This window comes from Gadus morhua, chromosome 5 (assembly GCF_902167405.1).
Source record: "Gadus morhua chromosome 5, gadMor3.0, whole genome shotgun sequence".
Taxonomy (NCBI): Eukaryota; Metazoa; Chordata; class Actinopteri; order Gadiformes; family Gadidae; genus Gadus; species Gadus morhua.
Genome location: NC_044052.1, coordinates 23,255,560 through 23,283,393, shown reverse-complemented (window position 1 = coordinate 23,283,393; position 27,834 = coordinate 23,255,560). Strand labels below are relative to the sequence as shown.

Below are 27,834 nucleotides of genomic sequence, written 5' to 3'. Positions count from 1 at the left end.
TTAAAAATGTAACGTTTTGGGATAGGTTTGTAACGTTTTGGAATAGGTTTTGGGAGGGAGATTCTTTCAAGATGACTTTGAGAGACATTTTATCACTGTGATATAGTATCACAGTGAAAAACCTTTTTTGTATATATATAATATTGTGGGTATATATTATGTGATATTATATATATATTACATTGTGGATAGATATTATGTTATATATATTATATTTTGGATACGTATCATAATATTGATATAAATATAAATGTAAATGGTATTTTGGTGAAGTCCAGGGGGGTTTCAACTTCTTAGCAGCAGCTGCAGAGGTTTCACACACTTTTGAAGGCCTGCCTGTTTACATGAACATGCTATAATTGAATTAGCCAACACAGCCATCCGGTGAAATGGGAATTAAGCACGAAAATCACAAATATCTTCTCCTCCTCAAATCCTATCATTCTGCACTGACTTCCATTAGCTGCTGTCCCATGACTGGGAACAGACTGAACTGTAGGCTACTGTTGATGCCTTCGGAAAAAACATATTATATTTGATATTATACAAAGTTATTCTTGGAGCCTAGTACTCAAAACCACTATATTTTATTATCTTGTTCCCATTATATTTGATATCGTTTTCTGTGCTTAGAACCACTAGCCTTCTGGGCTGAACGTGTTCCAGGAGGTTGCGAATCCATGGGAACCTTGTCGACCTTGTTGATTCGGTCAGGATTAGTGACACTGATGAGGACACAGATTATGCGTGCTGCTGGACAGTCTGAGAGTTGAAAGATATGGAAGCAGATCAATGCCATAATGTTTTGAACTTTAAAAGCTATTTATAATTCAATAGCCGAAATGTAAACCACATTGAATTCATAACATTGAAATGTTGTAGGCCTACTTTGAAAACAAGGTTATCTGATTTATGGCATACATTAATTTAGACACACATAAAAAACACTATTATATATTAAATGTTCATAAGGCTCCTCATATCCAAGTGGTCAAAACACTATATATAGTCTTTATTATAATATATATTATATTTTCATGAGACTCATTCGACTGGGCAAATTAGGGACCAGGAAACTCAAGCTGAAGTCAGGCCTAAGCAATTGAGACGGATTATAATCAATCCGGCCGCCGTCATCGAACCTGTCATATTGTGTTATTCAAATATGCATAACTACGATAACTGACCTAAAGCCCACGAGTCATAAGTATCGTATTTTGACCACTTTGATTTTAAGTCATGAATATCGTATTTTCAACACGTCGATACGAGTCATGAATATCGTATTTTGTGCAAACCTAGGTTTGCCAGATTGCTGATTAAAAGTTAACGACTCACCAGCCTCACACCATCATAAACCAGTATGTGGTCACTAGTCTCACACCATCATAAACCAGTATGTGGTCACTAGTCTCACACCATCATAAACCAGTATGTGGTCACTAGTCTCACACCATCATAAACCAGTATGTGGTCACTAGTCTCACACCATCATAAACCAGTATGTGGTCACTAGTCTCACACCATCATAAACCAGTATGTGGTCACCAGTCTCCCATCATCATAAACCAGTATGTGGTCACTAATCTCACACCATCATTAACCATTATCTGGTCACTAGTCTCTGACCATCATAAACCAGTAAGTGGTCATCAGTCTCCCATCATCATAAACCAGTATGTGGTCACTAGTCTCACACCATCATAAACCAGTATGTGGTCACTAGTCTCACACCATCATAAACCAGTATGTGGTCACTCACTAGTCTCACACCTTCATAAACCAGTATGTGGTCACTAGTCTCACACCATCATTAACCATTAGGTGGTCACTAGTCTCCAACCATCATTAACCAGTATGTGGTCACTAGTCTCCAACCATCATTAACCAGTATGTGGTCACTAGTCTCTGACCATCATAAACCAGTATGTGGTCATCAGTCTCCCATCATCATAAACCAGTATGTGGTCACTAGTCTCACACCATCATAAATCAGTGTGTGGTCACTAGTCTCACACCATCATAAACCAGTATGTGGTCACTAGTCTCACACCATCATAAACCAGTGTGTGGTCACTAGTCTCCCACCATCATAAACAAGTGTGTGGTCACTAGTCTCCAACCAGTATAAACCAGTGTGTGGTCACTAGTCTCCCACCAGTAAAAACCAGTGTGTGGTCACTAGTCTCCCACCAGTATAAACCAGTGTGTGGTCACTAGTCTCACACCATCATAAACCAGTAAGTGGTCACTAGTCTCAGACCATCATAAACCAGTGTGTGGTCACTAGTCTCCCACCAGTATAAACCAGTGTGTGGTCACTAGTCTCCCACCATCATAAACCAGTATGTGGTCGCTAGTCTCAGACCATCTTAAACCAGTGTGTGGTCACTAGTCTCCCACCAGTATAAACAAGTGTGTGGTCACTAGTCACCCACCAGTATAAACCAGTGTGTGGTCACTAGTCTCCCACCAGTATAAACCAGTGTGTTGTCCCGCTGGTTGGTGTTTAGGGTAAACCGCACTCAGAAAAAGATTCAAACCACTCCATTGAAGTGGAAAAATGCTGAAATGTATTCTTAAAGGGAAAACATTTAGAAATGTTTTATTTTGCATAAGAGTTCAGCAGCAGGTGAAAGTACAAAATTAGTATTCAGTGTAAAAATATCTGAACTCACAGTCCTTCTGATAGTGCAAACATTAAAGGTTAAACACAAAGGTTATACACAATAAAGCCCACATGTAAGACCTAATGCATTAAAGACTTAAGGCATAAAGACTTGAAGCATAAAGACTCAAGGCATTAAAGACTAAACGCATTGAACAGTCCCTCCAGAAAAACGCGATTATGCGATCGCATAATTCAACGCACAATCAGCCAAAGTCCGCGTATTCATGCGGTGGGCGCATTTTTTCAAATATACCGCACTTTCACCGCATAAATTGCAGGTTTCCGCGCAAAATATACAGGGCGTGCATGATTTCATAATCCCTGCATTTCCGTTGCAAAAAAGTCACGTATATCTTAGCAGAAAGTTGAAAAATGTTGCGTTTACTTGCCTTTACTTGACGTAATTACGCGACGTCATCGAAAAGCTGCATTTTCGCAAGTTCCCGCATTTTTTCGCAAGTTCCCGCAATTTCATCGCATAAAATTGCATAAATATGCCGCATATTTCATCACATTTTTAAGAAAACGGGCCACATTATCAAGGATTTTTGGCCACAACAATCACAAAAAAAACGGCACATTTTTCTGGATGGACTGATTAAAGACTTAAAGCATTAAAGACTAAACGCATTAAAGACTTGACACATGAAAGACTGTCATTAAAGATTTAAAGCATAAAGACTTAACAAATTAAAGACCTCAGGCATTAACGTCTAAACATGTTGTAGGCTAAACGTTTTAAAGATTTAACACGTTAAGTTAGGCACTATGGCAGGGCGAAGAGGCTCATGATTCAGCTTGTTTATCAGAGCTGTGAATGACGGACATGAAGAAGTCCTTGATTCTTCTTCTACGCTAAACTGATGCTGGCATTCCAGAACGAACACCACTTCCCCGAGCAGACAGTAGCCAAACTAGCAGTTAGCTCTTTAGTAGCATGTAGCTCCTTAACCAGCAGGCAGGACTTCATGGCAGCTGGACGATCCTTCTGCTCGAAATTAATGAAAATAAAATAAAGTAAAATCTTTCCCAAATTTGTACACATCTTACAAATTAACATAAATATGGGCTGGGTTCTGTTGGAGACGTCTCATTGGACACGGCTAGGACGATAGGCTCCGCCCTCTCGTCAAGACGCCAGCACGCCCTGCCGGATGATGTGGTTGCCGTAGCGACGGCCGAGCGTGGCGTCCCTTCTCAGCTGGTGGGAGTGACATCGCTTCGGGCTGGGCTCCGCCTCCTGGCCGCCGGGCTCCGCCCCCTGCCCGGTGGGCGGGGCCCCGGGGGGTGCGGCCCCGGAGCGGAGGCGGGGCCGGGGGGCCTCGGGGCTCGGGAGTTCCGAGGGGGGGGGTCTCTCCGCCCTCTTGGGGATCCTGAACTTGCCCCAGTTCTTCAGCTGGCTGCAGGTGGTGCTGTAGGTGGAGCCGGGGGGCGGGTGGAGCAGGCGGATGTCCACCAGCCGGACGCACACCGTCTTATCCAGGCGCCGGGGGGCGGGGCCCTCTGAGGCCTTCCTCCTCCTCCCCTCCTCCTCCTCCTCCTCCTCCTCCCCGCCCCCCCCCCGCCGGGCCCCCTCCGGGACCGGGGACCCCCGCCCGGGGCCCCTGCGGCCCTCGGGGAGGGCGCCCTGGTTCTGGTCGGGGGCGGGCTGTCTGGTGCTCCTGCTCCCGGACCCCTTGGCGCCGTGGGGAGGAGAGGCTGGGGAGCTCCTCCCTCTGGTCCTCCTGTCGGGCCTCAGCCTCCGGCCCTTGGAGGAGGAGGAGGTGGAGGTGGTGGAGGAGGTGGAGGTGGTGGAGGTGGTGGAGGAGGTGGAGGAGGAGCCCTCCGAGAGGTTCTGGTCCGGGTCCGTGGCCGAAGGATCGGCTGAGGAACACAAGAGGCAGAAGATCATCAGACTGCACTGCCTGACTGTGAGTTAAACTGACCTAACAGACTGTATTTAACACAGGTTAAACTGACTTAACTGACTGTATTTAACACAGGTTAAACTGACCTAACATAGACTGTATTTAACACAGGTTAAACTGACCTAACATAGGCTGTATTTAACACAGGTTAAACTGACCTAACATAGACTGTATTTAACACAGGTTAAACTGAACTAACATAGACTGTATTTAACACAGGTTAAACTGAACTAACATAGACTGTATTTAACACAGGTTAAACTGACCTAACAGACTGTATTTAACACAGGTTAAACTGACCTAACATAGACTGTATTTAACACAGGTTAAACTGACCTAACATAGACTGTATTTAACACAGGTTAAACTGACCTAACATAGACTGTATTTAACACAGGTTAAACTGACCTAACTGACTGTATTTAACACAGGTTAAACTGACCTAACATAGACTGTATTTAACACAGGTTAAACTGACCTAACATAGACTGTATTTAACACAAGTTAAACTGACCTAACATAGACTGTATTTAACACAGGTTAAACTGACCTAACATAGACTGTATTTAACACAGGTTAAACTGACCTAACTGACTATTTAACACAGGTTAAACTGACCTAACATAGACTTTATTTAACACAGGTTAAACTGACCTAACATAGACTGTATTTAACACAGGTTAAACTGACCTAACATAGACTGTATTTAACACAGGTTAAACTGACCTAACATAGACTGTATTTAACACAGGTTAAACTGACCTAACATAGACTGTATTTAACACAGGTTAAACTGACCTAACATAGACTGTATTTAACACAGGTTAAACTGACTTAACATAGGCTGTATTTAACACAGGTTAAACTGACCTAACATAGACTGTATTTAACACAGGTTAAACTGACCTAACATAGACTGTATTTAACACAGGTTAAACTGACTTAACATAGGCTGCATTTAACACAGGTTAAACTGACCTAACATAGACTGTATTTAACACAGGTTAAACTGACCTAACATAGGCTGTATTTAACACAGGTTAAACTGACCTCTGAGCTGCTCCAGCAGGAGGAGCTGCTTGTGGAACATCTGCTCCTGGAGGCGGCAGAGCGACCTCTTCATCTTCTCCCTCCTGGTCACCATGTAGCTCAGGTTCCTCACCTGGGGAGCAGAGGTCACAGGTCAACCCGGGGTCAGAGTTGGGGTCAGTGCGGCGTCAGGGAGGGGTCAGACCTACCCTCTCCAGGTCCTGCCGGAGGTGGGTGAAGAGCTGGAGGCGCCTCAGCAGCACCTCCTGCTCGCGGCGGGCCAGGCTCTCCTCCTCCTCCTTCTTGGGGGTGAGGAGCGGCTGGTTGAAGTTGGCTTTGCGCTTCAGCTTCCAGTATTGGAACAGGAAGTCCACCAGCTCGGCCGGCAGCCTCAGCCGCTCCGCCACCTCCTCCGCCGCCACGAACGCCGGGAACTCCTCCTCCAGCTGCTGCAGCTTCAGCTGCCGGAGGTTCCCCCTCTTCTTGTCCTCCTGCTCGTCCTCCTCGCCTCTCACCCGGCCCCTCCTCCAGCTCCTCTTGTCGGCCCCGCCCTCCTCCTCCTCCTCCTCCTCCTCCTCTGGGCCCGAGTGTTTGGGGCAGAAGGACTTGAACTTGACCTCGTCTTCCTCGGTGAGGAAGGTGATCATCTTCAGCTTGTTCTTGAGGCCGCAGGTCACGTGGAACGCGACGCGGCAGTTCTTAGCCGAGCACTGAGGAGGAGACGCATGTTAAACCACGCTAACATAGGAGCTACCATGTTAGCACTGAGGAGGAGACGCATGTTAAACCACGCTAACATAGGAGCTACCATGTTAGCACTGAGGAGGAGGAGCATGGTAAACCACGCTGACATACTAGATACCATCTTAGCACTGAGGAGGAGGAGGAGCATGGTAAACCATGCTAACATACTAGCATGCTAAAATGATGGCACGTTCACATACTAACCCCCTGGTTCAACATGTTAACATACTAGCTGCAGAGCGTCAGGCCAGACTACGGTGCCTTGTAAGCCTGGTATCCCAGCATGCCGTGCGGTACCTGTATGCAGGCCCCGGTCTTGTCCTGGCAGACGCAGCAGAGCAGGGCCCAGCGGCTGCTGGGGATGTGGGACACGTTGGTGATGGGCTCCATCTTCTCTGGGTTCCCGATGCTCACCTGCAACACGGTCACCGACGGTTACCAACACACCCACCACCGGGTTACCAACACACCCACCACCGGGTTACCATCACACCCACCACCGGGTTACCATCACACCCACCACCGGGTTACCATCACACCCACCACCGGGTTACCATCACACCCACCACCGGGTTACCATCACACCCACAACCGGGTTACCATCACACCCACACCCGGGTTACCATCACACCCACAACCGGGTTACCAACACACCTACAGCATGGCTACCATAGTAACCAAGGCAGCGACAACACGGTAACCAGTTACCAACACACTTACAACATGGTTACCATAGTTACCAAGGCAGCGACAACATGGTAACCAGTTACCAACACACGTACAACATGGCTACTATAGTTACCATATAGTTCTTTTTTGGTTTCCTTTTTATGCATTATTTGAAAAAAATATCGCGAGAACACGTGTCATCGTGGGACGCCAATATTGTCATCGCGATAAAAATTCGATATATTGTGCAGCCCTATTACAAACACACCTATAACAAGGTTACCATAGTTACTAACACACCAACAAGGTTACCATCACAGCGACAGCATGGTAACCATAGTTACAAACACACCTAAAAACATGGCTACCATAGATACCAAGACAGCGACAGCATGGTAACCATAGTTACAAACACACTTACAACATAGCTACCATAGTTACCGAGACAGCAACAGCATGGTAACCATAGTTACAAACACACCTACAACGTGGCTACCATAGTTACCGAGACAGCAACAGCATGGTAACCATAGTTACAAACACACCTACAACATAGCTACCATAGTTACTGAGACAGCAACAGCATGGTAACCATAGTTACAAAGACACCTACAACGTGGCTGGCACGCCTTCAAATTTGGTGGTTATTTTTAAGATATATAAAATATTTATTCCACCACATCAATCTAACGGGGGTCTGCGTGTACCTCAGGGATCCAGAGGGCGCAGCTGACGTGGGCCCACTTGGTCCCGCTGCGCGTGGGCTTCATGGCTCCGCCCCTCTGGGGACACAGCTGGCAGCGAGGGGACAAACCCAGCGCACACGTCCGGCACAGCCAGCTGCCCTCGGGAACCTTCTGGATCCCGTAGCACGCCTGGGGACACAACACACCACGTTATAACACGCCACAGGTCATAGCACGCCTGGGGACACAACACACCACGTTATAACACGCCTGGGGTCAGGTCATGACACATGTAATAACACGCCACATGTATCTAAACTCTCGCCCCTTCCTCCCTATATTCTCTCGCCTCCTCCTCCCTATACTCTCACCTCCTCCTCCCTATATTCTCTCGCCTCCTCCTCCCTATACTCTCACCTCCTCCTCCCTATATTCTCTCGCCTCCTACTCCCTATATTCTCTCACCTCCTACTCCCTATATTCTCACCTCCTACTCTCTATATTCTCACCTCCTCCTCCCTATATTCTCACCTCCTACTCCCTATATTCTCACCTCCTCCTCCTATATTCTCTCGCCTCCTACTCCTCCTCCCAGCTCCCTTTACTCTCTCACCTCCTCCTCCTCCAAGCTCTTTATATTCTCTCCCCTCCTCCTCCCTTTACTCTCTGCCTTCTTGTCGACAATGACCTCCTCCTACCAATAAACTGACCCATCGCCCTTTGGTCTTTGTGCTGAGGCATTTAGTGAAGTGCTCGCAAGGCAGTTCCGTTTGTTACCACACCCATCCTAAAGTCCATGCTGACCGACCCATGGATCCAAAAGACCAAAGTGCAACGTCGACATTGTTTACGTCGTTGGCAGCGGTCAGCAGCGGTTGGTAGCGGTATTATTATCATACAAATGTTATGGATTAGGGACGTCCGGTGGACCGGCCATCAACCACAACCGGCCGGTTTCTGCCCCCCCAACGATCGACCCGGGATTAATCTTGCCCGTTGCATCCCTTTGGTGCCCGTTAAGGTAGTGAAGCCCGAAGAGACGGTAACCATGGTTTCAGAGCGTGGTGTGGTCCACGAGAAGCTACTAGAGGACCGTACGGACCGGCGGTAAACCACGGGGGGCACGTCTGGGCCCCTCTGACCCACCTGGTGGACGCAGATGTTGCACTTGTCACAGAACACCATCTCGTTGTTGTCCTCTCCGTCGGGGGAGTGGCACACCTCACACACCACGTCGTCGTCGTACTCGATGCCCAGGCCCTCCTCCGTCTGCACGGCGTGGCTCATGTTGTCATGGCAATGGCGCTCAAACTCCTCCATCACCGTCTCCATGGTGATCTCGTCCAACAAGGGCAACCCTGCACACACACACACCGCAAACCATTACTAGCTGGTTCCCCACTGGGGTGAAGCTGATTCACTCTTCTGACTGGACAAGAGCCCGTCACTGTGGGTCTCTGCCACACCAGCCTAGTCCAACCGGCATCCGGGCTGCCCTGTGTGGGCGGGGCATCCCTGTGTGGGCGGGGCTGCCCTGTGTGGGCGGGGCTACGTCTGTGTGGGCGGGGCTGCCCAGGGCTGTACGCTTACTTTTTAAAATGGTAGCACTGGTGCTAGCAAGCAAAAAAGCTCAGTAGCACAAAAATAATTTTGGTAGCACGCATACTATAGTCAAAAAATAAAAATTATTCAGATATAACTATATGAACAGAATAGGACGTGTATATACAAAAGTAACACAATATGAACAAATTTAACAACAGTAAAGTGACAATGAACATATTAAATAGTAAAGTGACTATGAGAGCCTCTTTTAAAACATCAGCAGCCAGAAGTGGTGAACACATTCAACAAAATTAAGTAATTATTACAAATTTAACAAACACTTATTTATTAACCTCTGATGTCCTTTCCCCTGCCTTGAGGCAATATTTACTAAACATAGACTTCTTGGATTGGTCGTAGACCAGCCAATTGAACGGTTTTAACCACTGGGGGTTAAACCTGTACGTTTTCCCGTTGGCCGAGACGGAGTCATGGGTGGAGTCGGCTTCGTCCGAAGGTGCCGGTTCCGTGCTTGTGGTCGCCGAGTCAATCTCTTCCATACGTGGATTTTTTTCCAAGTTTCCATCTTTATTTGATGAAGAAGAACTTCCGAATACAGAGAAATACCTTTTCATTTTTCTGTTTTGCTTAAAAAGTGAATTTCCCGCGACCGTTACAAAGCCTCTTCCTCAACGTGCGAATGTTCGGGAAATGTCGTTTTTTAGTAGTTCAGCGGAACTGGCGAGCCTATAATTCAAAATACATTTCCCTACATGCATCGCTCCCATCATGCTCCCACACACTCGCGCTTAGCAGTGCCATTGAAAGTCGTACAGAAAGACGTATTTTTTTTCGGCACGGGTCCTTCTCACCCTTTCGCACCGGTGCGAGTGGACTTTATCTTCGCACGTTATATATTTTAATAGCAAATGCGATCAAAACTGTCGCACTGTACAGCCCTGCTGCCCTGTGTGGGCGGGGCATCCCTGTGTGGGCGGTGCTGCCCTACGTGGGTGGGGCATCTCGTGTGGGCGGGGCTGCCCTGTGGGCAGAGCTACGTCTGTGTGGGTGGGGCTGTGTGGGCGGAGCTACGGCTCACCCATCTCCCGGAGCTCCTGGTTGACGGCCAGCAGCCAGGCCTGGTCGTCCTCGTTGAGGTCGTAGCGGCAGACAGCGTCGGCTAGCGTCCGGATGTCCACGTAGCCCAGCGCCTCGGAGCCCGACAGGCGCACCAGCTTCTTAGGACGCGTGTAGCTGGTCTCCCTGCTGGGCTCACACACCACCCTGAACACACACACACACACACAAAGAGAGACAGACACACACACACACACACACAGAGACAGACACACACACACACACACACACACAGAGAGACAGACAGACACACACACAGAGAGACAGACAGACACACACACACACACACACACACAGAGAGACAGACACACACACACACACACACACACACAGAGAGACAGACAGACACACACACACACAGAGAGACAGACAGACACACACACAGAGAGACAGACACACACACACACACACACACACAGAGACAGACAGACACACACACAGAGAGACAGACACACACACACACACAGAGACAGACACACACACACACACACACACACATACAGACAAACACACACACACGCACACACAGAGTAAGATCTCTACCACTGAGGCCCTGACCATCTCAATGACTCCGAAAGATACGAAAAATTAAAGATAAAAACAAAACATTAAAGATTCTTAGCGCAAAGGGGTCTCCCCTAGAGGGGGAGGAGTCTCACCTAGTGGGGGAGGGGTCTTACCTAGTGGGGGAGGGGTCTAACTTAGCGCAAAGGGGTCTCCCCTAGAGGGGGAGGAGTCTCACCTAGTGGGGGAGGGGTCTTACCTAGTGGGGGAGGGGTCTAACTTAGTGGGGAGGGGTCTCACCTAGGTGGGGAGGGGTCTTACCTAGTGGGGGAGGAGTCTCACCTAGTGGGGTCTCACCGAGTGGGGGAGGGGTCTAACTTAGTGGGGAGGTGTCTTACCTGGTGGGGTCTCACCTAGTTGGGGAGGGGTCACACCTAGTGGGGGAGGGGTTTAACTTAGTGGGGGTGGGGTCTCACCGGGTGGGGGAGGGGTCTCACTGTGTGGGGGAGGGGTCTCACCTGGCGATTGGCTGGGGCAGAGACTGGGGGCTGACGGGGACCTGGACCCCCTTCTCCCAGTCCTGCCTCCAGGGGTCGGCCAGAACGTAGAAGTCCTCCGCACTCAGACACTGGGAGTCATGGACCTTCATCGCTGTAATCAGGTCCGTCCGGAACACCTGGAAACACACAGAGTCAACATCTGGAGACAGAGACTGAACATCTGGAGACACAGAGACGGAACATCTGGAGACACAGAACACCTGGAGACTGAACACCTGGAGACAGAGAGACTGAACATCTGAAGGGACTGAGACTGAACATCTGGAGACAGAGACTGAACATCAGGAGACAGAGACTGAACATCAGGAGACAGAGACTGAACATCAGGAGACAGAGACTGAACATCAGGAGACAGAGACTGAACATCAGGAGACAGAGACTGAACATCAGGAGACAGAGACTGAACATCAGGAGACAGAGACTGAACATCAGGAGACACTGAACATCTGGAGACAGAGACTGAACATCTGGAGACACAGAACACCTGGAGACACAGAGACTGAACATCTGGAGACAGAGACTGAACATCAGGAGACAGAGAACACCTGGAGACACAGAGACTGAACATCAGGAGACAGAGACTGAACATCAGGAGACAGAGAACACCTGGAGACACAGAGACTGAACATCAGGAGACAGAGACTGAACATCAGGAGACAGAGACTGAACATCTGGAGACAGAGACTGAACATCAGGAGACACTGAACATCTGGAGACAGAGACTGAACATCAGGAGACACTGAACATCTGGAGACAGAGACTGAACATCTGGAGACACAGAACACCTGGAGACACAGAGACTGAACATCTGGAGACACAGAACACCTGGAGAGACAGAGACTGAACATCTGGAGACAAAGAGACTGAACACAAAGGCATAGTGTGATGATGATGTAGCAGTGACGTAGGCAGTGTGATGGTGATGTAGTGACGTAGGCAGTGTGATGGTGACGTAGCAGTGACGTAGGGTGTGATGGTGATGTAGTGACGTAGGGTGTGATGGTGATGTAGTGACGTAGGCAGTGTGATGGTGATGTAGTGACGTAGGCAGTGTGATGGTGATGTAGCAGTGACGTAGGCAGTGTGATGGTGATGTAGTGACGTAGGCAGTGTGATGGTGATGTGGCAGTGACGTAGGGTGTGATGGTGATGTAGTGACGTAGGCAGTGTGATGGTGATGTAGCAGTGACGTAGGGTGTGATGGTGATGTAGTGACGTAGGGTGTGATGGTGATGTAGTGACGTAGGCAGTGTGATGGTGATGTAGTGACGTAGGCAGTGTGATGGTGATGTTGTGACGTAGGCAGTGTGATGGTGACGTAGTAGTGACGTAGGGTGTGATGGTGATGTAGTGACGTAGGCAGTGTGATGGGGATGTAGTGACGTAGGCAGTGTGATGGTGATGTAGTGACGTAGGCAGTGTGTTGGTGACGTAGCAGTGACGTAGGCAGTGTGATGGTGATGTAGTGACGTAGGGTGTGATGGTGATGTAGTGACGTAGGCAGTGTGATGGTGATGTAGTGACGTAGGGTGTGATGGTGATGTAGTGACGTAGGCAGTGTGATGGTGATGTAGTGACGTAGGGTGTGATGGTGATGTAGTGACGTAGGCAGTGTGATGGTGACGTAGTAGTGACGTAGGCAGTGTGATGGGGATGTAGTGACGTAGGCAGTGTGTTGGTGACGTAGTAGTGACGTAGGCAGTGTGATGGTGATGTAGTGACGTAGGCAGTGTGATGGTGATGTAGTGACGTAGGCAGTGTGATGGTGATGTAGTGACGTAGGCAGTGTGATGGTGATGTAGCAGTGACGTAGGCAGTGTGATGGTGATGTAGTGACGTAGGCAGTGTGATGGGGATGTAGTGACGTAGGCAGTGTGTTGGTGATGTAGCAGTGACGTAGGCAGTGTGTTGGTGACGTAGTAGTGACGTAGGCAGTGTGATGGTGACGTAGTAGTGACGTAGGCAGTGTGATGGGGATGTAGTGACGTAGGCAGTGTGATGGTGATGTACTGACGTAGGCTGTGATGGTGATGTAGTGACGTAGGCAGTGTGATGGTGATGTAGTGACGTAGGCAGTGTGATGGGGATGTAGTGACGTAGGCAGTGTGATGGTGATGTAGTGACGTAGGCAGTGTGATGGTGATGTAGTGACGTAGGGTGTGATGGTGATGTAGTGACGTAGGCAGTGTGATGGTGATGTAGTGACGTAGGCAGTGTGATGGGGATGTAGTGACGTAGGCAGTGTGATGGTGGTGTAGTGACGTAGGCAGTGTGATGGTGATGTAGTGACGTAGGCAGTGTGATGGTGACGTAGCAGTGACGTAGGCAGTGTGATGGTGATGTAGTAGTGACGTAGGCAGTGTGATGGTGATGTAGTGACGTAGGCAGTGTGATGGTGACGTAGCAGTGACGTAGGCAGTGTGATGGTGATGTAGCAGTGACGTAGGCAGTGTGATGGTGATGTAGCAGTGACGTAGGCAGTGTGATGGTGATGTAGTGACGTAGGCAGTGTGATGGTGATGTAGCAGTGACGTAGGTCGTGTGATGGGGATGTAGTGAGGTAGGTCGTGTTTGGAGCCCTACCTCAGACGCCTTCATGCCTGTACTCCGTCGGGCCAGGGTCTGAGAGTGCTGCGACCAGCAGGTGGAGTTACCTGAAGGGGAGGGGACAGAGTTTACACCTGGCTACTGAGTGCATGTGATTGGCTCCTTATTGCATGTGACTGCGTTTCTTCTCAAGATTTCTTCCTTGCTTATTTCAAGGGAGTTTTTTCTTGCCCTTTTGGGGGCTTGGGTAAAGGGGGGGGTCATAAATATTTGGCCAGTTAAGCCCTTTGAGAGTGTAATGGTGATTAATACAAATACAATTGAATTGAATTGAATTACTAGAAAATCCACTGCCTGATGATCAATCAAGCAATAAACAAACCAATCACTTTCCAAATAGTTCAGTTTAGTAGACTACGATATTTTAATCAACACAATATATATTTTATATAATTTGAGTCGTGCTCCAAAAGGCTGCCCGGGCGAGGTCGTTTTCTCCAATAATGCCCACAAACAAACTAATCCACGTGTTTTTATCTTCGGTGTTTGATGGCACCGACATGCATACGGAACGAGAGCGTGAAACGGCCAGATGAAAGAACCTAGTCATGAGCACGGAGGTCCGCCGGAATAGAACGGTGAATCTGTTATTGCCTCAACACACCGGCTACTATGGGCTGGCTCAGTGGGAGAATGTGAAACTGGTGTTCAGTTGAAAGACTCGCTCCACGGGAACTGAGAACATTTAGATTCAGAAGTGACTGCTTAAGCTGCTTTCCAATAATTCTAAATAAATGTTTTTAGGATTACATCTGAGACTTAGACATGTTGTTCTGCAGTCTTAATTCAGACTAATCGCATGTTGACATGTTGTAGTTGGTGGTTGGGCTGTGTGTTGACATGTTGTAGTTGGTGGTTAGGTGGAGGAGGGGGAGTGTTGACATGTTGTAGTTGGTGGTTGGGCTGTGTGTTGACATGTTGTAGTTGGTGGTTAGGTGGAGGAGGGGGAGTGTTGACGTGTTGTAGTTGGTGGTTAGGTGGAGGAGGGGGAGTGTTGACGTGTTGTAGTTGGTGGTTAGGTGGAGGAGGGGGAGTGTTGACGTGTTGTAGTTGGTGGCCGGGGTGTGTGTTGACATGTTGTAGGTGGTGTTATGTGGAGGAGGGGGTGAGATGGTGGGTTGACATGTTGTAGGTGGTGTTATGTGGAGGAGGGGGTGAGATGGTGGGTTGACATGTTGTAGGTGGTGTTATGGTGGAGGAGGTGGTGTGTGTTGACTATGGACATAAGAGCCTGACCGATATATCGGCGGCCCGATATAACCCCTTTTTTTGGGGGTTAATGTATTTTTGTTCAAAGGACTTTGAGTTTCATATCTTAAGTTTGTATTTTTATACATTTTACTTATCAGAACTTTAATAAATTTAGATTTTGACTTCCCTTTTAGGACAATAAAACAATAAAATAAAGTTTATTTTTAAACTGCATTACCTAATTATTTTAGTGAGGACTAAAAAAAATAACTACAAATAGACAATGTAACGGAAATCTGTTAGTGTTTTGTTACGCGTATCTGGAAATTATTTTTTACATATATATCGGCCGAAATATCGGAATATCGGATTTTTAAACCACCAAATATTTGTATCGGTATCGGCCTTAAAAAGTCCTTTATCGGTCGGGCTCTAGTTGACATGTTGTTGTTGTGGTAAGGTGGAGGAGGTGATGAGATGGTGAGTTGACATGTTGTAGGTGGTGTTGAGGTGGAGGACGGTGTGTTTACTTACTGCCATGGTCAGACTCGTCGCTGCTGCTGAGACGTCTGACCCTCTTCATGATGCTTGGCTGGTAACAGAGAATACACCAGGTAAACACAACGTAACCCTGGTAACAGAGACTACACCAGGTAAACACAACGTAACCCTGGTAACAGAGAATACACCAGGTAAACACAACGTAACCCTGGTAACAGAGACTACACCAGGTAAACACAACGTAACCCTGGTAACAGAGACTACACCAGGTAAACACAACGTAACCCTGGTAACAGAGAATACACCAGGTAAACACAATGTAACCCTGGTAACAGAGACTACACCACGTAAACACAACTTAACCCCGGTAACAGAGACTACATCAGGTAAACACAACGTAACCCTGGTAACAGAGACTACACCACGTAAACACAACCTAACCCTGGTGACAGAGACTACACCACGTAAACACAACGTAACCCTGGTAAGAGACTACACCACGTAAACACAACGTAACCCTGGTAACAGAGAATACACCAGGTAAACACAACGTAACCCTTGTAACAGAGACTACACCACGTAAACACAACATAACCCTGGTAACAGAGACTACACCAGGTAAACACAATGTAACCCTGGTAACAGAGACTACACCACGTAAACACAACGTAACCCTGGTAACAGAGAATAGACCACGTAAATGCAACATAACCCTGGTAACAGAGAATACACCACGTAAACACAATGTAACCCTGGTAAGAGACTACATCACGTAAACACAATGTAACCCTGGTAACAGAGAATACACAAGGTAAATACAACGTAACCCCGGTAACAGAGAATACACCAAGTATACACAGTACTGGCAACAGAGAATACACCACAATAACACAATGCTGGGATCAGAGAATACACAAATCACACACAATACAATGCTGTACAAATAAAGCTCTTACTTACTTACTTACAATATATGAACAATTCTTCAAGATAATCTGTTGTATGTGTTAACTTGCAACGGTGCTCTCAACCCCGTAAAGGGATCAAATAGATGCTGTAACGGATTTTAATAGAATGATATAAATGACAATAACTATAAAAGATTATTTGTATTGTATTGGTACTAAAAAGATGATCAGGCTCCACCCGACTACGTCACGCTGCCCCCTCGCTCTTGCTTCCGTAGCCATGACAACGTCCGGAGGCCACGTGCCCGGTAGTGAGGAGTGAGCGCGTCACTCTGACCTCCCGCCCTGCAGGCAGGGGACTCGAACCCCGACCCCGGGAGGGCGGGGCGCAGTCAACCCGGAGGAGCTAGGAGGCTATCCGTCGCAGCTAACCTTCCCATCGTCTTGACACTCAAGCTAACCAGAAGCTAACCTGAAGTTACCCGGCAGCGTCACCACTCCGTATCAAACAAGACCGTTACTGTTGACATGTCACACATAAGACATGTCCGCCATGTTCTCTGGCTCAGAGCGGCCGTCAGGGGACACAGCTAGCGCCTGAGAGCCACGCTAACAGGTTATCGGCTAGGGTAGGGTTAGCCAGGTGAGCTACAGAGTTAGCCTGAAACTGGGCCAGCGTCATGTTCTCATTCCGCACTGCAACCCGTCATGATCGGTCTATGATTGATATAGAAAAGGCTCGGACACGCTGTTTGTTAGAGCAGCTTGTACTGTGTATCGTGTTGGAATATGTTGTTAGCTGTGATGCTAACGCACCAGCGGGGCACCGTGGCGCCATTTTAAATGACGACGTCGCGTTTTCCCCGCGATCAAAATACAAACTGGTTAGAAAACCACCTATGAAACCGGCAATGAAAATATTGAACATTTATGCACACATCGAAGATATTAAACAGTATCGAACCCCGCGGAGAGCTGATAATAAATTGGACAGTACGTACAGAAGCACGTCAGGTCGGCGCAGGACGGAGTTTGAAATTCTGGCGACCGTTCGACCCGCAGTCCACATACACACCAACACATGACGTCACGGGGGCAGGCCGTAGTAACAACCCCCGACCGCTAGGGGGGCGGGCCCGTAGTAACAACCCCCGACCACTAGGACGCGGGCCCGTAGTAACAACCCCGACCGCTAGGAGGTGCCCCTGCGCAACACATTGAGAACTTTGACTGTCTATGTTCAGAAATGCCTCTTATTTAATTCAGATGCATTAATTACAAAGAAATAATTGATCGTGAACGTTTGTAAAATACACATTTTCATCCAATTAGTATTTAAATAAAGAACGTAGTTAACATGACCAAACTCGCTCCATCACTGAGCTGACCATCTCCTTTTATGGCATGCAAGCGGTCCACACATACCAGTGATTTATTTAAAGAGACAGGCCTCATAAATAACTGCTTGAACAACAAACAACAAAAGAACGCTTTGCGGATTTCATAACTGTGCACAGTTATGAAATACGACAGTTATGTTAAGTTATCTACAAAAAATACATATATATATTTATAGAGAGAAGAGCGAGAGACAGAAAGACAGACAGAGTGAAAGAGAGAGAAAGAGATGGCTGGGACTGTTGGAATCAGTGGAGTTTCAGCTTTGATATTTTATACAGATATCACTGTGACCATACATCGCCCGTTTAGAGACCAGAAATGCTCAAGAACCAATTTAAATGTTTCTACAATTGAAAGATTGATCCCCAAAGATGCCGTAGGTCAGATGTGAGCGAATAAAGACAGCGCAGAGGGACCAGGGAACAGTAAGGCCTCTCCCTCAACGCTCCCTCCCTCCCAATGTGTTCTCCCGATGTTTTCCAGGGTTAGGTGTAACCCTGACACCAGCAAGGAAACAGGGAGCAACACTATAAGCCGTCGTTCCAGCCAAAGTTCTTCGATCTTTTCGTCCCTAGAACTGCAAAGATTAAGCATATTAGTGTCTGAGCCCGCCCTAGCTACTCCGAGTGGAAAAATGTCAACTCAGGGACAAAAGTGGCCAAAAAGTCTGTCTGTGCGTACGTGTGTAGTCAACACCAGACTGCTCTCTGCTGGGCTCCAACAAGCCCTTGCGGCCTGCTGATGTCTTCGTTCTGACGAGGTTCTTCTGTAGCAGGGGTGGGTAAAGTGGGGTGAGGATTTACTCAACATTTGTTTGGTAGGCTGGTTCTGGGCAAACCTCCCCTGCTCCCCTAAACCCTGTTACTGAAGAGTCCCGCCCCTCTAGCCTAAACCATTGAACTGAAAGTCCCGCCCCTCTCCTCTATGCAGGTAACTGAATGTCCCGCCCCCTCTCTCCTCTGAGTCTAAACCATTTAACTGAAAGTCCCGCCCCCTCTCCTCTATACCAGGTTACTGGAAGTCCCACCAACTCTCTCTAAACCACATAACTGAAAGTCCCTCCCTCTCTCCCTAAACCATGCAACGGAAAGTTCCGCCCTTTTACACCTCTAAGCCATGGAACTAAAAGTCCCGCCCTCTCTCCCTAAGCCATGGAACTAAAAGTCCCGCCCTCTTTCCTCTAAACCATGTAAAAGTCCCGCCCTCTCTCCCTAAACCATGGAACTAAAAGTCCCGCCCTCTTTCCTCAAAACCATGTAAAAGTTTCTGCTCAGAGGATTAATCAAGTTGTTATCGTTCATGTAGCTGAAAGTCCCGCCCACTCTCCCAGTAACATTTGCACCATTCTGTTGATGAGTTCGGTATCGAGACGAGTTTCCCGGGAATAAGGTCTGGTTAATATACAATTATAGCAATGATAGTAATACTATGAACTACTGCTCTACAACTAATATTGGTAACATTAATGGCATATAATAATCATCCTCATACAATGTCCCTAATAATGACCACACAGGAGTTTATTAACCAAATCATTTATTATCCAGAGAACCAGTCCTGACAGACACCCAACATTTAAATAGCTGACGAGTGGGCGTAGCTCACACTGTTGCACATGCGTCATGACCAGAGATATTTACACAACGCTTCTCCACAGTCTGCAGGACAGCTCCCCAGCGCCCCCGCTGGCCAACGGCGGAAACGCACCTCAGCACAAAGAAAAGCAGACGAACCAGGGGTGGACAGAGCAGGATATAGAGATGGGGGTATGGCAGTAACACTGTGAACGTCAAACTGTATTTACAAAGAAGTGGAGTCTGTGTGAGGGGGGGGGGGGGGGGGGGGGGGTCTACCAGACTGGACACAACAAACTAAATAAGGCACAATTAATACTTTGAGCTTCAGGGACGTCTACAGAGCTGCAGCTGGCTGTACCCCCCTCCCTCTGCTACCCTACTCCACAAATACAATCACATGGTGACGGAGCAGACTAGCAGCAGCACCGCCACTACCCCCCCCCACCGAGGGGCCCCCCTGCACAAACCCAGACCGCTGGTCCATCGGTCGCTCGGTTGATTGATTGATTGAGAAGCGTTTGAAGGCTGAAGCAGTTCAGTTCTCCACCTCCTCCTCCGTCACCTCCTCCGTCACCTCCTCCTGGGGAGGCGGGGGGGGGGGGTCTACCAGCATCAGATAGACGGGCGGGGGGGGGGGGGGGAACCAGAAGGTGGAGGGGGTGGAGGCGAAGGGAGGAGGAGGCGCTGGCAGGAGACCAGGCCGGGTCAGTCGTGCTTCAGGTGGTCTTTGACGTCCTCCTCGTCAGTGTACTCCGAAGGCTCGTCCCCGGGCTTCAGCAACCGACCCACGTAGTCGTACTTCTCTGGAAGAGAACCAGGAGAACCAAGAGACTATTAGAACCAAGAGACCACTAGAACCAAGAGACATTTAGAACCAAGAGACCACTAGAACCAAGAGACCACTAGAACCAAGAGACCACTAGAACCAAGAGACCACTAGGACCAAGAGACCACTAGGACCACTAGAACCAAGAGACCACTAGAACCAAGAGACCATTAGAACCAAGAGACATTTAGAACCAAGAGACCACTAGAACCAAGAGACCACTAGAACCATTAGAACCAAGAGACCATTAGAACCATTAGAACCAAGAGACCACTAGAACCAAGAGACCACTAGAACCACTAGAACCAAGAGACCAATAGAACCAAGAGACCACTAGAACCAAGAGACCACTAGAACCAAGAGACCACTAGAACCAAGAGACCATTAGAACCATTAGAACCAAGAGACCACTAGAACCAAGAGACCACTAGAACCAAGAGACCACTAGAACCAAGAGACCACTAGAACCAAGAGACCACTAGAACTAAGAGACCACTAGAACCATTAGAACCAAGAGACCATTAGAACCAAGAGACCACTAGAACCAAGAGACCACTAGAACCAAGAGACCATTAGAACCATTAGAACCAAGAGACCACTAGAACCAAGAGACCACTAGAACCAAGAGACCACTAGAACCATTAGAACCAAGAGACCACTAGAACCAAGAGACCACTAGAACCAAGAGACCACTAGAACCAAGAGACCACTAGAACCAAGAGACCACTAGAACCAAGAGACCACTAGAACCAAGAGACCATTAGAACCATTAGAACCAAGAGACCACTAGAACCAAGAGACCACTAGAACCAAGAGACCACTAGAACCATTAGAACCAAGAGACCACTAGAACCAAGAGACCATTAGAACCATTAGAACCAAGAGACCACTAGAACCAAGAGACCACTAGAACCAAGAGACCATTAGAACCATTAGAACCAAGAGACCACTAGAACCAAGAGACCACTAGAACCAAGAGACCATTAGAACCATTAGAACCAAGAGACCATTAGAACCAAGAGACCACTAGAACCAAGAGACCACTAGAACCACGAGACCACTAGAACCACTAGAACCAAGAGACCATTAGAACCAAGAGACCATTAGAACCAAGAGACCATTAGAGCCACTAGAACCAAGAGACCATTAGAGCCACTAGAACCAAGAGACCATTAGAGCCACTAGAACCAAGAGACCACTAGAACCAAGAGACCACTAGAACCAAGAGACCATTAGAACCATTAGAACCAAGAGACCACTAGAACCAAGAGACCACTAGAACCAAGAGACCATTAGAACCATTAGAACCAAGAGACCACTAGAACCAAGAGACCACTAGAACCAAGAGACCATTAGAACCAAGAGACCATTAGAACCAAGAGACCACTAGAACCAAGAGACCACTAGAACCACGAGACCACTAGAACCACTAGAACCAAGAGACCATTAGAACCAAGAGACCATTAGAACCAAGAGACCATTAGAGCCACTAGAACCAAGAGACCATTAGAGCCACTAGAACCAAGAGACCACTAGAACCAAGAGACCACTAGAACCAAGAGACAACTAGAACTACTAGAACCAAGAGACCACCAGAACCATTACATCCAAGACAACATCAGAACCACCAGAACCAAGAGAGCCTCAAACTGTTCAGACTAACATTCCCACACTGTCGGGTCAACCATGATCAGGGAGGCCTTGCTCAGGGACACCTCGACACCTAAAGGCCGATTTAGGGTCGTTTTAGACACAGAGACGTAAGCACGTAATTTAGGTTTTGATTTACGGTTCCTTTAAGGTTCCTTAAGGATTGCGCGTGTTGCTATGGGATTCTCCACCAGAACAGTAGGGGGAGCAACGAACGAATCTGTGGGCGTGGAAGTGGAATTCGCTGGCTTGTTTATATTTATAATTATCATAATTCATTCTTGTGTTTTCTTCTTCTCCTTCTTCAAAATTCTTCATTCGCTTCTGTCACAGCCTTTTAAAAATGGCGCTATTATGCTGTAAAACCGGAAATGTGAGACTCCGGAAAGGATGTGGTTAGCTGGCCAATCACAGTCTTTGCGAGCTGCGTAGGGCCGTAGTGTTTTAGTCGCATAGTCAGGAATTTTGGCCGACGCACTTAAGCACGTAAGGGGGGATATGTATCTTACGTGCTTACGCGTTACGTCTAAAACAGAGCATATATCGGCCTTTACCCTAACCACTATCACCACGACAACCAAAACAAATACAACCAATCGATATGTTATATGATATATAGAATAAAAGTGGTACCCATGATAGCATGTTATATGATAGAATAAACATGTTCTACACATGATAGTATGTTACATGATAGAACATGTGGTACCCATGTTAGCATGTTATATGATAGAATAAACATGTGGTACCCATGTTAGCATGTTATATGATAGAATAAACAGGTGTTACACATGTTAGTATGTTATATGATAGAATAAACATGTGCTAACCATGTTAGTATGTTATATGATAGAATAAACATGTGCTACACATGTTAGTATGTTATATGATAGAATAAACATGTGGTGCCCATGTTAATATGTTATATCATGTATATAGTATGAACCATGTTCTCAACATACCCATGAACTGCATCTCCCACTCGCGGACGCTCTCCATCTGCACCGCGTTGAGGTCCGACAGGTCGTCGTACTGGTCCAGCAGTGTGTCCTTCTCCAGGCAGAAGGTGGCCAAGCCCCGCGACGCGTCCCGGCCCGCGAAGATCCCGTACGGACCGTCTGGGGGCACAACGTATGACGTTACTGCTACTAGTACTACAACTACATTACTACTACTGCTGCTGGAACTACAACTACAATGCTACTAATGATGCTGCTACTGCTGCCGCGACCGCGGCGGCTGCTGCATTGCTACTGCTGCTTATGCTACTACTGCTGCTAATGCTAATGCTACTACTGCTGCTAATGCTAATGCTACTACTGCTGCTAGGAGCCACTGTTAGTGCATCTTACATAAGGAGCCACTGCATCTTACAATAGGAGCCACTGCATCTTACAATAGGAGCCACTGCATCTTACAATAGGAGCCACTGCATCTTACAATAGGAGCCACTGCATCTTACAATAGGAGCCACTGCATCTTACAATAGGAGCCACTGCATCTTACAATAGGAGCCACTGCATCTTACAATAGGAGCCACTGCATCTTACAATAGGAGCCTCTTCATCTTACAATAGGAGCCTCTTCATCTTACAATAGGAGCCACTGCATCTTACAATAGGAGCCACTGCATCTTACAATAGGAGCCTCTTCATCTTACAATGGGAGCCACTGCATCTTATAATAGGAGCCTCTTCATCTTACAATATGAGCCACTGCATCTTACAATAGGAGCCTCTTCATCTTACAATAGGAGCCATTGCATCTTATAATAGGAGCCACCAGCAACACATCTGAGCAGATGTATAGTGTGGCAGGAATATTGTCAATCCCTGGTGGCATCTCTTAAAGCCGACAGTAGGTTAACTAGTGAGTATACCAAGTCGCAGTAGGAGGAGACTGAAGTCACTTCAAAGCTCTTCCCTAGCCGCTTGCTTTAATCCAAGGAATTTCTACTGTAACTGTCTGTCTACTGTATCTGTGTACTGTAACTGTCTCTACTGTATCTCTATTCTGTATACGTTTTGCTTACTTTTCCTACTTCCGTCTACTGGTCTGACAGTTTAAATAAAAGGTCTTGGAAAAAAAATTAAAAAGCATGGCAGCTCTACCAAACGATGGCTCTGAGAGAGGAGGGCTGCTGACCGTCTTAAGACAGACTCATACCGGTGATCAGGTCTTAAGTAGACTCATACCGGTGATCAGGTCTTAAGCTAGACTCATACCAGCTAGACTTATACCGGTTATCAGGTCTTAAGCAAGACTCATACCGGTCATCAGGTCTTAAGCTAGACTCATACAGGTGATCAGGTCTTAAGCTAGACTCATACAGGTGATCAGGTCTTAAGCTAGACTCATACAGGTGATCAGGTCTTAAGCTAGACTCATACAGGTGATCAGGTCTTAAGCTAGACTCATACCAGTCAGTGTTTCCCCCAGTGCTGTATGGTTAAGGCGGCCGCCTTAACAACAATAGGTCCCCGCCTTGACTACCAATGTATATAAAAGAATTAAAGAATAATTATTATAATTATTATTATGCAATAACAAAGTACAAAACTCTCGTAGAGAAAGAAAACATACTTCCAACAAAAACTAAAGATAAATAATGCATCGGTAATACTGTTCAAAACAATAGTCGTGCCATAAAGCTTTTAGACTGGAATTGAAACGGAGGCATCAGGTGGTTGTATATATTATTGCGAACTGAAACCCTCACCGAAGACCCCTCAACCGATCAGGTCTTAAACTAGACTCATACCGTTGATCAGGTCTAAAGCTAGACTCAATTCGGTGATCAGGTCTAAAGCTAGACTCAATCCGGTGATCAGGTCTTCAGCTAGACTCAATCCGGTAATCAGGTCTTAAGCTAGACTCATACCGGCAATCAGGTCTTAAGCTAGACTCAGACCAGGATCAGGTCTCGAGCTAGACTCATACAGGTGATCAGGTCTTAAGTAGACTCAAACCGTTGATCAGGTCTTAAGACAGACTCATACCGGGGATCAGGTCTTAAGCTGGACTCAAACCGTTGATCAGGTCTTAAGACAGACTCATACCGGTGATCAGGTCTTAAGACAGACTCATACCGTTGATCAGGTCTTAAGCTAGACTCATACCGGGGATCAGGTCTTAAGCTAGACTCATACCGGGGATCAGGTCTTAAGTTCACCCGTCACATGTCTGGAATACAGAGCCTGGTTTCTTTCAAACGACAAACTGCTATTGTAGATTCACCAGAGCGCCTCAGTCGCGCAACGCTGCATCACATGTCCTCTACAGCTCAGTACTCAGGACCTTGTTATTATCAAACTCATCAAACGTGGGGGAAATCCACCTTCTCAGGCCAGGAACTAGACCCAGGCCAGCAACTAAACGTTGGCCAGCCAACTAAACATTAGCCATCTAAAGCCAGACTTTGAGAAATGTTGGTGGCTGCACCTTGGAGTAATTCAGTACAAATCCTGCTTCAAATCTGTGCCACAATACATATCAAAATAAGTGCATGCCCCATGACATTAAAATAACTATACAATATAAGACTCACCATTAAAACCAATAAGTCTCGCCATTACAGCCAACAAGTCTCGCCATTACCTCCAATAAGTCTCAACATTACCACCATTAAGTCTCACCATTACCACCATTAAGTCTCACCATTACCACCAATAAGTCTCACCATTACCACCATTAAGTCTCACCATTACCACCATTAAGTCTCACCATTACCACCATTACGTCTCACCATTACCACCAATAAGTCTCACCATTACCACCAATAAGTCACCATTAACACCAATAAGTCTCACCATTACCACCAATAAGTCTCAACATTACCACCATTAAGTCTCACCATTACCACCATTAAGTCTCACCATTACCACCATTAAGTCTCACCATTACCACCATTAAGTCTCACCATTACCACCATTACGTCTCACCATTACCACCAATAAGTCTCACCATTACCACCAATAAGTCACCATTAACACCAATAAGTCTCACCATTACCACCAATAAGTCTCACCATTACTAACCCTATATTCCATGTTAAGTCAGTTTAACCTGTATTATATATTCAGTCTATGTTAGGTGAGTTTAACCTGTATTATATACAGTCTACGTTAAGTCAGTTTAACCTGTATTAAATAGACTATGTTAAGTCAGTTTAACATGTATTAAATACAGTTTATGTTAAATCAGTTTAACCTGTGTTAGGTCAGTTTAACCTGTATTGAATACAGTCTATGTTAGGTCAGTTTAACCTGCATTATAGTGGACACGTTTTTTTACCTGCTTGTTTACCTGACTTTGGACTGTTAGTGTTTAGAACGAGAGTTTGAGTGTTTATATGACTAAATATTAGTGTTGTAAAACTATGCAATAACTCTTTATAGACTATCAAGAGTGTTGCAATACTTTTAAGGTGCTTATAACTATCAGCAAATACAGAGTTTCTCTGAACATGCCAACTAGCTTAATAATGTTAATCATAATATTCACAATATTTACTGAGTGTTATTCATTTCGTCTACTTACAGCAATCATAATGTCGACTTTGTTTGACACCGGCGGTTAATCCTGCTATGTTCACAACACGGAGCCACCAACGCCCATCTCTCTCTCTCTCTCTCTCTCTCTCTCTCTCACACACACACACACACACACACACACACACACACACACACACACACACACACACACACACACACACACACACACACACACACACACACACACACACACACACACACACACACACACACACACACACACACAGCTACAAGCTAAGCTAACATCGCCGTCCAGATCCATTGTTGTTGCTACCAGCTATCGTTGGCTAAATTACCAACAACATTAGCTGGCTAGCTTGACGTGTCGCCTGTTTTTACCTTTTCCATAAAACTTTTTTCCCGTGGTGACGTCAAACACCTTCATGTTGACGGCCATGAGGATGCGGGGGTTGGCGAGGCCGTCGTACTCCGCCAGCTGCTCCAGGGAAAAGTCTCTTCTCCTCATCTTTGGGAGCGCCGAGGCCTGGCCGTCCCGGGCCGCCGCCGCGCCGAGCCGCCGGCCCAGCCGCCGGTAGAGCGCGTAGCCCAGCGCCGCTAACACCACTACAACAGTGAGGTGGAGCAGCATCCCACCCAGTCCGAGGCCGTCCTGCTCGTCCGCTGTCCCCAGCCCGCCGCTGGTATCAACTGGTCCGCTAGTGTCCACAGGTCCGTTTGGACTGGCTCCTCCATCGTCCGCCATACTGCACGACAGCGCCTACCGCAACAAAACCCCGCCCACTAGCCTTGTGATCCGTTATGATTGGCCCGCCTCAGGACCCGCCCAACGGCCTCCTGAGCCGTTGTGATTGGTCTGCCTCAGAAACTTCGGTTACTGTTCTCAGGTATGTTGTCATTACACAACATTGCATAATGACACAACCTCTCCAGATAAGAGCAAGGTTTTACTTTCCCCGAATGACTGAGCTATGGTCGGGTAGCTCGTTTTACGAGCTTGCACAGCCAATCAGACAGGGCCCAGCAAAGCGCGTGCACAGACAATCAGACAGTGCCCGGCAAAGCGCGTGCACATCGAATCTGACAGGGTCATCAAAGCGCGTCTACAGCCATGGTGTATAAAAAGCTGCAGGTCTCTCAGCCCCGATGCAAATATCGGAGGAGTGAAGTTATTTCTATAAATGCAGCACATTTGATCCTTAGGCTAATG

General features: G+C 47.1%; 3 protein-coding genes across 3 annotated transcripts in view; 1 reads left to right on the top strand and 2 right to left on the bottom strand.

The window, feature by feature from the left end:
• The window catches only part of LOC115544457 (uncharacterized), a 993,561-nt gene that overhangs the window by 302,069 nt on the left and 663,658 nt on the right, over positions 1 to 27,834 (top strand). The gene's annotated exons all lie outside the window — the stretch shown is intronic.
• Positions 2,580 to 17,771, bottom strand: jade1 (jade family PHD finger 1). The gene is made up of 11 exons (XM_030357442.1): positions 17,661 to 17,771; positions 15,785 to 15,842; positions 14,036 to 14,106; positions 11,411 to 11,568; positions 10,351 to 10,535; positions 8,853 to 9,064; positions 7,728 to 7,895; positions 6,649 to 6,765; positions 5,817 to 6,317; positions 5,629 to 5,740; positions 2,580 to 4,534 (listed from the first exon to the last, which is right to left on the bottom strand). Exons 2-11 carry the CDS (start codon positions 15,831 to 15,833, stop codon positions 3,801 to 3,803), a joined length of 2,307 nt encoding a protein of 768 aa, XP_030213302.1. The 5' UTR covers positions 15,834 to 15,842; positions 17,661 to 17,771; the 3' UTR covers positions 2,580 to 3,800.
• On the bottom strand, positions 19,580 to 27,560 carry pgrmc2 (progesterone receptor membrane component 2). Its single transcript, XM_030357484.1, has 3 exons — positions 27,006 to 27,560; positions 23,076 to 23,231; positions 19,580 to 20,440 (listed from the first exon to the last, which is right to left on the bottom strand). The coding sequence occupies exons 1-3, from the start codon at positions 27,367 to 27,369 to the stop codon at positions 20,343 to 20,345; spliced, it is 618 nt and encodes a 205-aa protein (XP_030213344.1). The 5' UTR covers positions 27,370 to 27,560; the 3' UTR covers positions 19,580 to 20,342.